The sequence below is a fragment of the Fulmarus glacialis genome, unplaced genomic scaffold, assembly GCF_000690835.1.
Source record: "Fulmarus glacialis isolate BGI_N327 unplaced genomic scaffold, ASM69083v1 scaffold4276, whole genome shotgun sequence".
Classification (NCBI taxonomy): Eukaryota; Metazoa; Chordata; class Aves; order Procellariiformes; family Procellariidae; genus Fulmarus; species Fulmarus glacialis.
In genome coordinates, this window is record NW_009216090.1 from 71,609 (window position 1) to 86,543 (window position 14,935).

The window sequence follows — 14,935 nt, forward strand, 5'->3', positions numbered from 1 at the left end:
AGCAGACACCGCACCTGTGGCAAGATGGTAACACTCGCAGATCTTTTTACTGCAGATGAGACCCTGGCCTTTCCTGAGCCGCCAAATCAGATGCATAATTCACACTGAGCAATATTAAATTGTTTATTCTTCCGTTATAAAAGCTCAAGTTTTAAACAGCAACTTATATTTAAAAATTATGTATTCACAGAAGACAGCGGCAAGTAAATAATTTGCAGATTTAAACAAAAAGTCTAGTCAGATGAATTTAAAAGTATGGAAAAGAAGATGAAAATAAGAATAACTTATGCATAAGTAAAGTGTGCAACACAGAGATCATCCTAAGGATACACAGCTCAAAAATATTTTCTCTTAAAAATTTCAACTGGTTATTTTTTTAATCCAAAATTTTTTTCTATATAAAGTGGTGATAAAATGATTTTACAGAAAATGTATGTTTGTTGGAAATTTTAATTTCTCAATCAAAAAGCTTTTCTTGCTTATTTTAAACAGAAACCTCAATTTTTTAATGGTTTCAAATTCACTCACGGTCTGCCAAGTAGGCAAACCAAAGCTTACAACCTTCATTATTTTTTGATGACTAGACTGTAAATTTGATGACGACAAATGACTCATTCAGAAGTAAAACAATTTTAACACAAGAAATCAGATCAAGTACGTTTTCGCTTAAGCTTCTCTTTCTCAGTTAATGGATTAATGCATTACATTCATCCATAAACAATAAGAAAAAAAAGTAATTTATTTAATGTACACCTGGGAAAGAGAACAGTAATCTTGATTTGTACACTAAAAGCATAATACAATTTAATTCTCAGATCTGCTTAAGACCACTCTAAGAGTAACAGCTGAGTTGGAAAAGTTGATTAATTTGAACCTGTTTATTTGTCTGAATCGCTATATTCTCGTTCTTGTAGAAAACGGAGGCGTAGAAATCAGCAGGCTTACTAGCAAAAGTGGTAATATAGAAGACCAGATTTCCTTCTCTCCTTTCTTTTTTTTAAAACATTTTTCTGCAAATAATATTCTGATGACACAGGATAGCCCAACTCTTCCCAGGATGGTGACACGAGTGTTTCAGAAGCTACATAATGAGTACACCCTGACTAGAAAAGCACTCAGCAAATAAATGTACACCCTGGTCTGCTTTCTTCTCACAAGAAAGTAAGAAAAAATACTTGAAAGCGATTAAAGGTCATGGATTTCTCTCTCCTTTTTTTCTGAGGTTTGAAAAATACAAGTATCAACCACTTTGCATCGTTTGCACTTTTTTTTTTTTAAACAAGCTGAACACTTATTTTTTCCTCATTAATATTACCACATATGTAGTTTGCTAAAAGAATTTTAATGGCCAAAAATAAAAGACGAAGTTAATACACTGTTCTAAACCGAAGCATTTAAGTTTTCACATCTGTTAAACTAAAATTGATCTAATGGAAAATACAGGCTAACTTTTGTCGTTTGCTTTCAGACTGGCTCTCATCACGGTATTAATCTCAAAGACATGAACACCACACGCCAGTTGTCAGGTCAGCTAGAACTGCTAAACCCAAACCTCTCACCCTAGCTAACAGCAGCAGCGTTCCCCCAAATGATACATCTTCAGCAATGTTTTACTTTGATCTAAAAATGATGGGAATTTATGTTTTAACATACAGAAAAAGGACAAAAGCAGTCTCATCATAAGAAGCATTCTGACCAAAATTTATCCAGAAAAGTGAAACATATTGATGACTTGGTAGATATGGTATGAAGATCACACAACGTGCAATTTAATGCCCTAAAATTCTTAGTCCAAATATTTTAGGTTCAAATTTACATAGCAGCTTCACATGCGAAACACCCACACAGGTGCTTAGGTATCAAGAAGTCCATGAGACTCCTGCACATGTCTAAATACTTTGCTAAACTGCAGGCTCAGAGCACGGGACCGTCAGCGGTCCGCAAGGAGCTGCAGCCTGTCAGTGGAAAGCTGCTTTTTTATGTTGAACGGGCTCCCTTCTTTGTTCCCAGCTGTTACAATGCATTAAAGACAACTAAAAATACATGAAAGAAACACTTTTCCAATATTACTCTTCCATATCAGCAAGAAGTGCAGTTGTCACAGGGCTGGTAGGTGAGCACAGAGAGGAAGGGAGTGGGTCTGTGAGACAGTAAAAGGGATTGTTTGGTGGCACACACAATTAAGACACAGCTTATGCTGGGGATGGGGAGGGATGAAGTTTGAGAATTGATTTAGAGTATATCCTGCATTACACAGAACAAGACTGTGAACAAATAATTCTATTTAAATGTTATTCCTGCATAAATCCACTTACCGCCATATAAGCATTTGTTCCAACATACGTCTTGGCTATAGAATTCACCAGCTATCAGACAAAACAGTCTGTTAGAACAATATAAAGATAATGTGGAAATAAAATGGGCAATTATTCCTCATTTAACCTACAATCATCATTCCTATAAATCAACTAAAAATTATGTAAAAGGGAACAAATTTATCTGCAAAGGCATTAAAAATGATTAAATCTCTCTTTTGTTCGGAATGAGAGTTCCAATTTAAACAAGCACTGCATTACAGTTTATGGCAGATAACCTTAAACAATTCTGTTAAACAGGATGCTTATCGCTTTAGTACCCCAAACTAGTCTGATATAAAGTCAATTTGAAGTAGGATTGAACGCACTCATTTTTCAGTCAGCTGGCTCAAGATGTGAATAAAGCCACATTTATCACTTGAATGCAACGAGCACTAAATACGCTGGAGGGACAACAGACTCTGACAACTTATAATACAAGGCTGACCTTCTCTTTGGTCCTCATGTTTGGCTGAGAGTAAAGGTGCTGAAATTCAAATCAACATCACAGCAAGCTCATGGGTCACTATCAGAGAAGTTCTCCAGGGAGGCCCAAAATGGAAATTAATTAAAATTTGTGCTGCACATTGTAAAAGCCCACCACTATTGTTACTCCCAATATTAATTTTTATTGTGGGCCAGTTGGGCTCCCCAGACACATCTCTCGTTCTGCCCTCCCTTTTGTCTGGCCAAAACGCTTTCATATCAAAGCTGCATATCAATGAAGTTTGCTATTCGTAAGTAGTAATTACAATATCAGCAGTTTTTACTGTCATTAAACAATGAACAATCATATTCAGATGAAGAAAAGTCGCCCAGAGATTAAAAATGAATAGGGCTGTCCCAGCAGAGGGGAGCTTGCTGTGGGGCTGTTTGTCTGGCAGCCAGGTGACTTTGACGTTAGAAAGAGAGCGGGCAGATATCTAAAGGGGGAATTACCTGAGTGCTCACCCCGAAGTCACACAGCTTCACCTGGCCTCGCGTGTTCACCAACATATTAGACGGCTTCACATCTGTTGAGGGAACAAAATTGGATTTAATATATATTATCCTAGACACGCATCGTATATACAGAGGTCATTACGAATATTGGCATGATGGATTTTAACAGGAAATATTTCAAAGATATATTTCAAATGCAACCTCTGGTTTGTAACAGTCAGTAGCACGGATGACATTATATCTGTACCTCTCAAATACTGATAATCCATGTTATTAAATCACAGAATCATTTAGGTTGGAAAAGACCCTTAAGGCCATCAAGTTCCAAATCTGCAGGTGACACCAATCTGGGAGGGACAGCAAGTGCACTGAAGGATGGGACCTAGAATTCAAAGTGATCTTGACAAATTGGAAAATCAGACTGAAAAAATAAGATGAAATTCAACAGGCACAAGTGGAAGCACTACATTTAGACAGGGATTAACCAACTGCATAAATATAGGATTAAACAACTGCCTGGAGTGTAGGCTGGAGAAGGTCTGCAAAAAAGGATCTGCAAATTACGGCATGACGTGGCAATGACAGAGAGGGAACAAACTCTGTCACTGGACAATTTAGAAACAAGCCAAAATCAGTGGTGCAAACGGTGAAGCCTGTTTTAGTATCAAGGGATAGCCGGGCTGACCTTTTAAGGTTCATCCCAGCCCTGCGACTTTGTGTTCTAACACTGCAATTAACCCTGCCTCCCTCTTCTCTAATAGCCCTCACTTAATTCCATGTAGTGACAAGAGCAGAATTTAATGTTCTATAAAAATTACAAATTCAAAGTATCCAATACAAACACCTGCATATAGGAACACAGGCAAAACACAAATACACAAGCATATTTGAGCCTCCTTCTGCCCCAGGAACATACACAGTGCAGCTTTGCTCTTGCGCACACCATTATTCAAAGCTACCGGCTTCCACCTCCACAGCTTCTACTGCATAAAACAGCTCTGATCTCACGGTTTCAGAGCTTTTACAGAGGTCAACTGCCAGCAGCGCCTTAAAATGACTACTAATCCTGCTGCCAGCAAATAAAACATCAATGTACATCGTAAGGCCAGACTGTCAGCGTAAAGATCTTAATGCTGACCCCCTCTGATGCCAAAAGAAGTTGGTACACTTCTGTTGCATACTGTAAAATCAACATGTGAATAAACTGATGAACATCCAGCCTGACTGTAGTGCAGGAAACATTGAGCATCTTTCTGTACGGGGATGCCAGTCAGAAAGCGTAATGTGCGTGTTATGGCCTGGCTTAAACTTGGGAAGATTAGAGCACGGTGGCTTTGCCTAATCACTGCTTTCTTCTGTCAAAATGGATTAAAAGCAATAGCTTGCATCTTTGCCTTCTTTAAAAGTGAACACTAGTTGGGTGGAGATGGATGAAACCCAACTAGAAAAGAACCTAATTTTGTTTATCATTAAGTTTGCCTTTCTTTAGCAGATGTTTTCTGGTACCACAGTAGCTTGCTTAATTTGTCTCTGCAATGTAGAAATGTATAACCTCAATTAACAAGCTGATTAAATGCTTTCCTATATTTGAGCTAAAAATCCAATTTAAAAAAGGGGAGCATTCAACAGTACGTTATATACCTTAAGTGGATCTGTATGTTTTAAGTTAGGTATTAATACTGCTGGTACATTTTGCAACTTCCCCCCAAAGCCAAAAGAAAAAATCAGTCACCAGTGAATTCGCCACGTTACAGCACTGACAGACTCGGTTTGTGTATCTTGATCTCCATTTCATCTTTAGGAATTCAATCCGCATGCTGCATTTTTGATGGATTTTTACCTATTCCACGGCTACAGGTGATGAGAGCAAGCCACGCAGTCACAAAATCTCCCATACACTTCCTAACAACATTTTTGGAATCTGTTTTCTAACTAAAACTTCAGGAAGACTCAAATATTTGCTTGCGGGAACCCGCTAAGCAGCACGCTCCTGTCTGCTGTCGAGTGACTTTGCTAAATCTAACAAGACATGCTGAATACATCAGCAGGCTCTATCCTGAATCCCGAGAACAGTACGTTGCACAGTAATCCTGTTTAACCTTCTTTCTAAAAATATGGCAGCCAATTGAGCTACCTCGTTACTAGGCCTGCGCTGAATTGTAGTGAACAGCAGATGCAATTACACATACAGAAAATACTGACATTCTGCACCACGAATCCAGCTGGTTACAGTACTAACACTTTTAAAAGAAAACTGCAATATAACAAGAGGTTCTTGCTTTTAATTGTAAAGGATGTAATAAATACAATTAATAACGAAACGGACAAAAGAAACATTTTGGTGCAGTACGGATGGAAATAGGTTCGTGGGATCAAGACCAGATCAACTGCATTATTTTTTAGCAATGCGTGAAACACTGCGACCTCACAGAAAGTGATGATGAGGCAACATGCACGTACCCAAATTTTCTTTCTATAAGGACTCAACCATGTCATGAGTTCAGAGGAAGAGGCAGGATGTTCTCCAAGTGCAGCCCACAAGTCCTTGTTCCCTTAACACGACCCACCAGAGGAAACCATCATGCCACATTTATCCCCCGTCCCACCAGGACGGCCCAGCTCCCACCAAGGAAGAGCCAAGGCTCTATCCAGGCATCACCTTGTGTTCCTGGGGATCTGCAGACCCCATCTCCCCTTCCCTGCTACCGTGGGGGATGTGACAGTAAGTCAATATAATTAAAAAAAACCACCTGTCATTCATTAAGCATTCCTTGATCCTGAAATCCTTCCACGAAGAGAACTTAAAAAAAAAAAAAAAAAAAAAAAAAAATCCTAAATGAAAAAAAGCAATCACCGATCAGCCCATTAAGGAAAGGAAGCCTATGCCAAACAAGCACTGCTAAGAACAAATACTATCTGTCCTTGCAGCAGAATTTAAACAGCACCGCAAATGGGGGATTTACACAAATATTTGCTATGAATTCCAACGCTTGCGTTGATTTCCTCAAGAAAAAAGGAAGTGACAATCCTAGACAAAAATGTCACTTCACAAAACATCTCATATTGAAAGTGGGGAGAAAAATCACCCAATCAGTAAATTAGCCTTTTTGTTTCATAAACTGCTTCAGTTAATGGGTTAAACATTTTTTGGTTTTGGAAAACAAATGTGCATAAATAATGTTCTGCACCATCTGCTTGTGATTAATATTACTGTTTAGAAGTGAAAGAATTTAAACAAGAGCCAAAAGGGGTCATTATGCTCCCATTACCAGTGCTTGCTTAATACAAATGATTTCTATGAAGCATCATTATAGAGGATGAACAAGTCCTCTTTATGATATATCTGCCTAAGTCATTTCACCTCTCTGCAAATAAATGGGACCTCCAAGCTCTTACTTACCAGTAATAAACAGAACTGTCAGAGGTTCAGCTTTTTGACCACCAAACATTTCAGTCATTTTGTTTTATTGAAAAGCAAACAGATTAATGATCGTGGGAGAAAAAAACCCAGATTTTTAAAAGGTGTCTCTTGACTTCTTCTCTTTTAAAAATATAAACCTGCAACACGCCAGGTTCAAGGGAGACAAGAGATACAAAAGCACAATTTTAGCTGCAGACAGCTCACACAACATTACTGTCAACAAAGTGAAGCTGCTGGAAGAATGAAAATACTTTCTTTCCGTAATGACTCATCAGCATGCTTTTTGCAGAGGCCAGGATTATTTTTTTTAAATAAGCCTAAGTGGTCCATGAGTGTGCATGTATGTGTTTAGCTATACATATATAAACACAAGTATGTATGTATATGTATACACACACACACACGCCTAGTATTTTTGTTTGTGCTTCATTATACATGGCACTAATGCTGATTAATTCTCACAAAGCTAAAAAAGCAGAGGGAAAAAGTCAAATACGAGGCTCTGGTCATCTTTGGTAAAATCCTCAGCAAACTAAAAGACAGGAACATTCATCGTCCGTATTGCACAAGTGCCCGTCCCTACCAACCAGCACCCCTCTGCTCCAGTTAGCTCAACCTTGCGCATCACAAACCAGAAAGCACTTCCAAAAACTCTGACACAAATTCAAAACCTAGTCAGAAACGAAGGTCCCCAAACCGTGCAAATATATATGGCCCCCAGTACACAGTTGTGCATACAAATACAGATCAGTACAATTAAACACAAGCGGGTAACATCTATTTCATACGTTTCTTTTAATAAGGAGGTGTGAACAGAGAAAAACATACCAGATAAAATGCATACGGTCTATACTTATTCTTGAACTTAACAGATTTTGGTTTGTCTTTATACAAACTTTGACTTTGTACGTGATTAGACTTGTTTAATTGCTAATTCTGTTTTAAATCTAAGTTAATTTCTCATTACCCTTCCATTTCTACTTCTTATCCTCTGGGGAAAAGAGCACACTTATCATTGGGACATTCTCACATCTTCCAAAGAAGTGCTGTAGGTGTTAATCTTATGTTTATGTTTGATGTGGGTGTGATGACTACGACTACAGCTTTGGGTTTATTAATATGCACGGCTATCACCTCATTAGTTGCAAGGTTTGTTTTGAAGTTAAGCTGTAATATTTGCTGAAATGTCTGATCTGGAATAAAAGACTTGCTCATTGTTTGTTTCCTTTGCTTTAATCCATGCTCTAGTCACAAACTGTCGTTTGCTGCACTGCCTTACACCGCTTCTTCACGATGATTGCTTCTCCACCTTCGTTATCACCACGGTGGAAATTCTTGACTTCTTAGCCCATGCGAGCTTCCTGCACGGTCTGCGTTACATGTGACAGCAAGGAAGCCAGGGTTAAATTTTCTTTTGTTTACCTCTGATGCATTAAAACCAGCAGACAGCTGAAGGAGATTACTTTCAGAAATAGGCGTCTTCCTTGCATTGTATTACTCTGTGTCCATTTTTAAGATACAGAAGTACACATGTTCTGTATCTTAAAAATGGGTATAGAGTAACACTGAAAACCAATCCTTTGAGGAAACTCTGCTGAAAATCCCCTCCATGGCATTTTGCAATGCTGTTCTCACCTTGGTCAATCTAGCAACAGACCAAGGCCAGAAAAATCTGAAGTGTGATGAAAAATCAGTTTCAGCGCTTTTCTTTACACCATAGCAAGGACCGTATGTAATTCATCAAAAACTCAGAGCAGCTCTTCAATCAAGGCAATGAAACCCATACAGAAGGGGAGATTTTGTTTTACTGGCAAAGCAAAAATCAGACCCAGGTTCTAAATTTACAGCAGAACAACAATAAAATGTTACAGTTACAGTATTTATGCTTGACGACAATGCTTTCTCCAAATCACATTCAGTAGGTGGCCAGAATCTTTAATGAAAAAATTAAAAATGAAAAAAAAATTTCAAATCTGCTTTTTCATTTTAGGTATTACAAAAGCATGGCAAAGACTGTGTAGCCTATAGAGAGTGATACCCAGCCACGGACGCTCCAGCTGCTTTTTCTTTTATATTTATTCTGACAATTGCTGTGGCAGTTCTGGCACCTAGACCGCTCATCCTCTTGCTGAGAGCGGATGGAGCTGATAAATCTCTGCATCTGGCAACATTCAGGCCAGTAGGTGAAACGTTTAAACCATCACCAGAAATGAAGCCTCCTTGGTAACCTGTGTCTGCACTGAGTTGGTCATGGACTCTGGGTTATTTCTGGTCTTTTAATCCAGTGACAGCCTAGGGTCACATACACCAGCAGCCTTAGCATTTCACTCGCCCTCTAATCAGGGGTAACAAAGCCAAGTCCTTACTTGATCTCTACTCACTCTTCTGGCCACAGCCCTCTTTCTCCCACCCAGGAGAGAGCCTCTGCTCTCACGTCAGAGCGATCTCCCAGGAAGGAGATGCTGTGAGACCCGAGGAGGAACTGAAGCTGATGTCCTGTTGCACAGCTGCTCGCTCGGCTATTACGCAAAGGAAGGATCAATCTCCTCCTCCATTACAAACTCTCCACAAAAGCCTAAAGACAGTCTGAGCCTAAGCTCCAAGGAGGGGCAGGACCTCAATACGTACTGCTAATTAGTGTCTCCTATTAGCTTCTTCGTCCCACTCAGCGCACAGATTTCCCAAATGACTCTCCAGAGGTGCCCGACTCCTTGCACTGATCACAGCAGGACACTGGGTGCCTAACCCAGGCATTTCTCATCACCTTGACGGAGCCTCGCACCTACTTCTCAGCCACTCCAAAACTAGGCACCCCAGAAGAAATGGTCTTACCTATTTGGTTTGCAACTTAAAATTTTCTACGTGTCTCTCTACTTTACACTTCTCTTTCAATCACAAATGATGTCGCTTACTGCATGCTCCAACTGTGCACACGGGCTGAGTGAGCAGATGGGTTAAATTAAACAGTACTGTTAGCAACATTAGGAACCAGAGCAGTTACTTTCAGACACTTTAGAAACATTATAAATGTAATGAGTTTCTCTAGCCTTTTTTTTTTTTTGGGGGGGTGGGGATGGTGGTGTAGGGGGAAGGGCTTCTTTGTTCTTTAAACAGCATTTTCCACTGTTTCCAGAACTGACATTGTTTTTGAAAGTTCTAGTATATCTGAATTAACTTACCACAATAGAAAATTTTTTAACAAAATTTAACAACACTAAAAAGTAAGAAATAGATGAGACATTTAAAAAAATACAGGCTAGCTTCAGGAAGGAGAATAAACAGCAAAACCCAAAAATGGCTTACGTCCAAGCAGGTTTAAAGTTTCTTTAATTATTCATGGCCATGTTAAAGGACAGTGGGCCACAATTTTAGAGCAACGCTTGTGGCTGTCATGTGAAATTTCTGAAGCACATAGAAGATAGATAATGAATTTTCCAATACTAGTCAAACATCTGATTTTCCTTGCTGATTTTTCCACTGAGCACCTGTTTGTAACCCTAAGCATCTAAATCTCTATAAAACTCATTTCTCCCTTTAGCCTTTTTCTTTGTAGGGGAGGAGGGAGGGCAATAAAAGAGAACAGCAGTAAAAATATTTTATCAGAAAATCTGCAAGGCTAATAAGTAAGATTCATTCTGCATTACTCCACTGGAATCAAACGAGATGTTAGTATGGTCTACTGTCTCTGTAGAAAGCATTGTTAGAATAAAATAATATGGTATTTCATTGGAAAACAGAAAACATCTGTTACTCACCTCTGTGTAAAATCTTTAGACTCCATAAATAGGTAAGGCCTTTCACAACCTGAATTTAAAAGAAAAAGCAACAACACATATTAAGATACCTGGTAAGAAACACTACACATCTCAGCTGGCGCGAGTCGTTAAAGACCCGAGTTCCAATGAAGAACAGAGACAGGACCTCGAAAAGGGGAGACAGAGCATCCCTTCCAAAGGGTTGCAGGACCCAGATGAACCCCTGCTGCGGACTGCATGGCAACAGGTTCTTTAAGAACACACGAATAAGCTTCTTCCCAGGATCCGTAAGTTGAAGTTAGTTGAGCTTCTACTGAATCCCTTCAGGCATTTCAATGTATTTTTATTTCATCCATCTTTGCTGGGATGTCAAAAATCATGAAAGACAAAGCACGTAATGATTTGTCTTCTTGCAACAAAAGCAACCCAGTGAAATTAAAGGCCAGAAAATAAAAAAATCTCTAGTAGCCTCTTCCACTTCATCCTCCCTTTCCCTTTCCTTCCATTTGGTGCATCTGTACTTCTTCCTCCTTTACTTCCCATGCTTTTACTTACACAATGCAAATGCTGAACATTTCTTCTTGAACTGTACAAATTGCCTTATTCTTCATATTACTCATCTTGGACCAAAGGCAAGCCTTACTGTATCCCATGGCCCCAGAAAATACAATTGGGACCCCTAGAAGACAAGAATTGGGGCAGACTTTGGCCTGCTATTCCAGAATTTGCTCCTTCTACTAGCTAAACTGTTAAAATCAACTTTAAAAACCTCTTACTCCAGTACTACATTGGAGTGCCTTACGTATGAGATGCATTTTAATGAAAATTCATAGGACATGCATTTGTAGTATGAATGCAGGTGTATTTCCCAAAACAACAACCCATGACACTTCCTCACACAGGATACGTACATATGGCTCTTTCAGATCTGGCAAGATCATCACTGGATCCAACTGCTACTCTGTTTATTTTCTATACACAATACGATTATAACAGGCCCAAATTAAACAAGCAGTTCAGTCAGCTTGCTAAGAAAGCAGTTGGATATTACAAGTTATCCTCTCCGTAGGTTTTGTTTCTGTAAAGTAATTAAACCCCATTACTTCTTACATTTTTAACATTGTAATTTTCCCCCTAGAGTTACTACTTTTACAAGCCCAGAGAACTAACAAGATTCAACAAACTTATTTCTACTACTGCTTACTTTTTACCCAAACCATCCCTGCTGTCTCAGCCAGCTTTTTTAATAGAACAAATCTTTTTTACAAAGTTTCCATCTATGAGATGACATTTCATTCACTTTCCTGAGACACTCTCTTTGTACATCTCCAGAACAATAAAGCATTTCCAACGTTTGTAAAGTTGTATGAGTTTTTCAGACAAAACAATTACACTCTTTTCATTGTCCAAGTATACTGAAATGAAATTACTTCTGTTGGCAGTGATCAAGCAGAAGTGCTAAAAATATTATACAGCCTCAAAGCATAATATTCAGCCTTCCTATTGGATTAGAAACTAATTTTAAAATTTATTCTGTAACCAAAAACAACAGCAGTGGAATCTGAATCTCTTTTGTAAAGCAAATAATGATTCCAGATCCCCAGTAAATTGCTCTAGGTGGCAATTCCTCAGTATTAAACTCACACTCCATACCCAACTATCTCATGGCCTCAGATGGTAATTACCTGTAACAAAAGGCCTTAGTCAAATTCTGCATGCCCAGCGGTGTGGCCTTGTTCACGTTAGCCTTTCAAAAAGCAAAACGGGAATTCTACTTACACAGCATTTTGACATAAGAAGAAAAAAAATGTATTGATGTAAAAATAAATAGAGATGGTGCAACATTTCAGGCTTCCTCCAATGGTGAAAGTTATTTTGAGAATAGCAAGCTTCTTTGCTTATTAAACATATATTTAGACTATTTAAAATCTTTAAGATTATTAAAGCCTTTCAAAAAGCAAAACGGGAATTCTACTTACACAGCATTTTGACATAAGAAGAAAAAAAATGTATTGATGTAAAAATAAATAGAGATGGTGCAACATTTCAGGCTTCCTCCAATGGTGAAAGTTATTTTGAGAATAGCAAGCTTCTTTGCTTATTAAACATATATTTAGACTATTTAAAATCTTTAAGATTATTAATTTATTTATTATTATTTAATTTATTTTAAAGCATGTTTTCATAGAAGAAAGGAAACATTTCCTACATAAAAAATATCAACAGCTGTGAGTTATTAAACACCTTTATTATGGAACATGTGCTGAATAAGCAGTTATAAAAGACATGGTATTAAACAAACTCTCACATTCAGATTCTCTCAGCATCAGTGTACAAAGGAATGAGAAGAGTTCTTCCCTTTATCCTGGGCTGCAAATATGTGCACAGGAGCCCCCCGAATGGCGTAACCTAGCATAAAGTACCATTATTCACTTACCTTACATTTGCCTATTAGGGAAGGACTCTTAAGTATTAAATATTATTCTAAAATGGTGCTGGAACAGTATCTTTTGATTCAACATCTAGCAGGAATTATTGGTATTCAGTAAAGTAGGTTTTACAACAATGACTTGACAAAGCCTTGACACAAAAAGTACTTCTACCTGCTGTCAATCACTCACCCTCATGACAGTTCAAGTGCACATCCTTTCAGGGAGAACTTCAATCAACATTAGCACTCAAAATACAGTGCACAATGTCACTGCTTCAGAAATTGAAGTGAAAATAAATGTGTGAAGTGGCAAGCAAAGGTAGAACAGATTTTACATCGGCAGACCCAAATAAGTACACATCAGCACGAAAACGGGAACGACCACAACATCACTTTGGGGTTCTCAAGATATAATTTTCCTTTGGAAAAACACACCAGCCCTTCGCACAAATAAAGAACACAAGAAAGAAGAGAGGTTTCCTCTTCTTGTTGACACTGTCTCACACAGGCTACCAGGATGAATTTTATATGAAGTCAGAGAACCCTCCAGCTTCTTGGGGACCCAAGTCTCAGCAGACTCTACCTCTCTTTTACTACTTTATCCTGTCCCTGAAAAAACAGTGCTTCTCCCCAAACCCCGGTAAATGCTTTCCTCCTTTAAGGATTTCTTTTCATCGCCTTGCTTTATTTTCAGCATCCTGTCTTTCAGCCTCAAACCTCCCCCCCACCCTTTACTCCTCAAGAAAAAAAAACTGAAAAAGAAGAGTATCACACTCAGCAATAAATTCCTGCTATTTCAGCTTGAAAGCTGATTGTCCATCACAATTAATGGTGATCACTTCTTCAGTGGGAAACGGATAACAAGAATGCAGAAGAACACTATGGTGTAAAGACTACATATATTCTACGTGACTCTGCAATACTCAATTTAATTCTCAGCAGATAAGGGTTCACATCAGAAAAAATAGTGGCAGTTGCTATCCTCAGAAAATGTGTGATTTTCTCAGCAGACAAAACTCTCCTCTGGTTCCTGCCAAATCATGAGAAAGTCTGGTTGGGAGGGGAGTGTACAAAAAAGCAAGTACCATTCATGCCCGTTAAGCAGTGCATTGCAGGTACTTGGTAAGTATTTATAGCAGTATTTCAAGGAAATGAGTGAGAAATGAGTAGCAACAAAGTCCTATCCTTTCGGCTACAGAAAGTCAGGGTTGTCAAGAAAGGGATGTCTCTCAGCTAGTTCAGCCCCAGCCTGTGGAGATCAAAGAGTGCAAGGAAATGACCTTGAGTACAACTCAGTGTTTAATTGAGCAAGTGCAGCACAGGTTTAACGTGCTCCCTTTGCCGTGTCGTGTTGAGCAGACAGATCTTGTTCTAGACCAGCTGGAATTTCCTCTGCCTTTCGTGCTCATTGCTGTGAGTAGGACAATTGTTTTTAAGGATTATCAGTCCACTGCTTTTCATGACGATTACGTTTGTATAACAAGAAAGGAAGCAAGAAAATCATCAAGTCGGAGTGAGGGGAATGCTGCTAAATGTCTATACGTGCCTGCATCATTTTCCTCTGGAAATGGCTTCCCTTAAAAACTTCTACAAATGTAACAAAAGGGTATTCTAATTAACAGATGTGCAGGTCACACATATTATTAAGCAGCTTCAATAGACTAATGCATTGTACATGTCTCGGGAGAATAAAAGACAAATGACTCTGTGTACACGGTGCAAGGAAGGTAGAAAGAAAACATACAGACTGGGGAAAAAAGAGGCTACGGAAGCTCCAGATTTCGTCCAGAGAATCTATCCATGCAAGCTCCAGCTTTTGTTTGACATTCTCCTTCTCATCAGTACATGAACAGAAATCCTCCAGGCTTTGGGTAATCTTCACAAGCTGTTCGGGGTGGGGATTATGGTGTCTGTGTACAGGACTTGGCAAAAAGGTGCCTCAACCCACAAAAAGGGCCGCTGGGCTCTACTGAAATGTCAGACACCAAGATGCAGGGTAGCCATTTGTGAAGACTTAAAGGAGCCATTCCTG

The 14,935-nt window shown here is 38.8% G+C and overlaps 1 protein-coding gene across 1 annotated transcript in view; it reads right to left on the bottom strand.

Moving 5' to 3' along the window:
* The window catches only part of MAP2K5 (mitogen-activated protein kinase kinase 5), a 131,459-nt gene that overhangs the window by 65,948 nt on the left and 50,576 nt on the right, over positions 1-14,935 (bottom strand). Inside the window, exons 12-14 of the mRNA XM_009579158.1 lie at positions 10,473-10,521; positions 3,294-3,367; positions 2,316-2,366 (exon numbers count right to left, since the gene is read on the bottom strand). Coding sequence (XP_009577453.1) covers positions 2,316-2,366; positions 3,294-3,367; positions 10,473-10,521 — 174 coding nt within the window. The remainder of the gene's footprint in view (positions 1-2,315; positions 2,367-3,293; positions 3,368-10,472; positions 10,522-14,935) is intronic.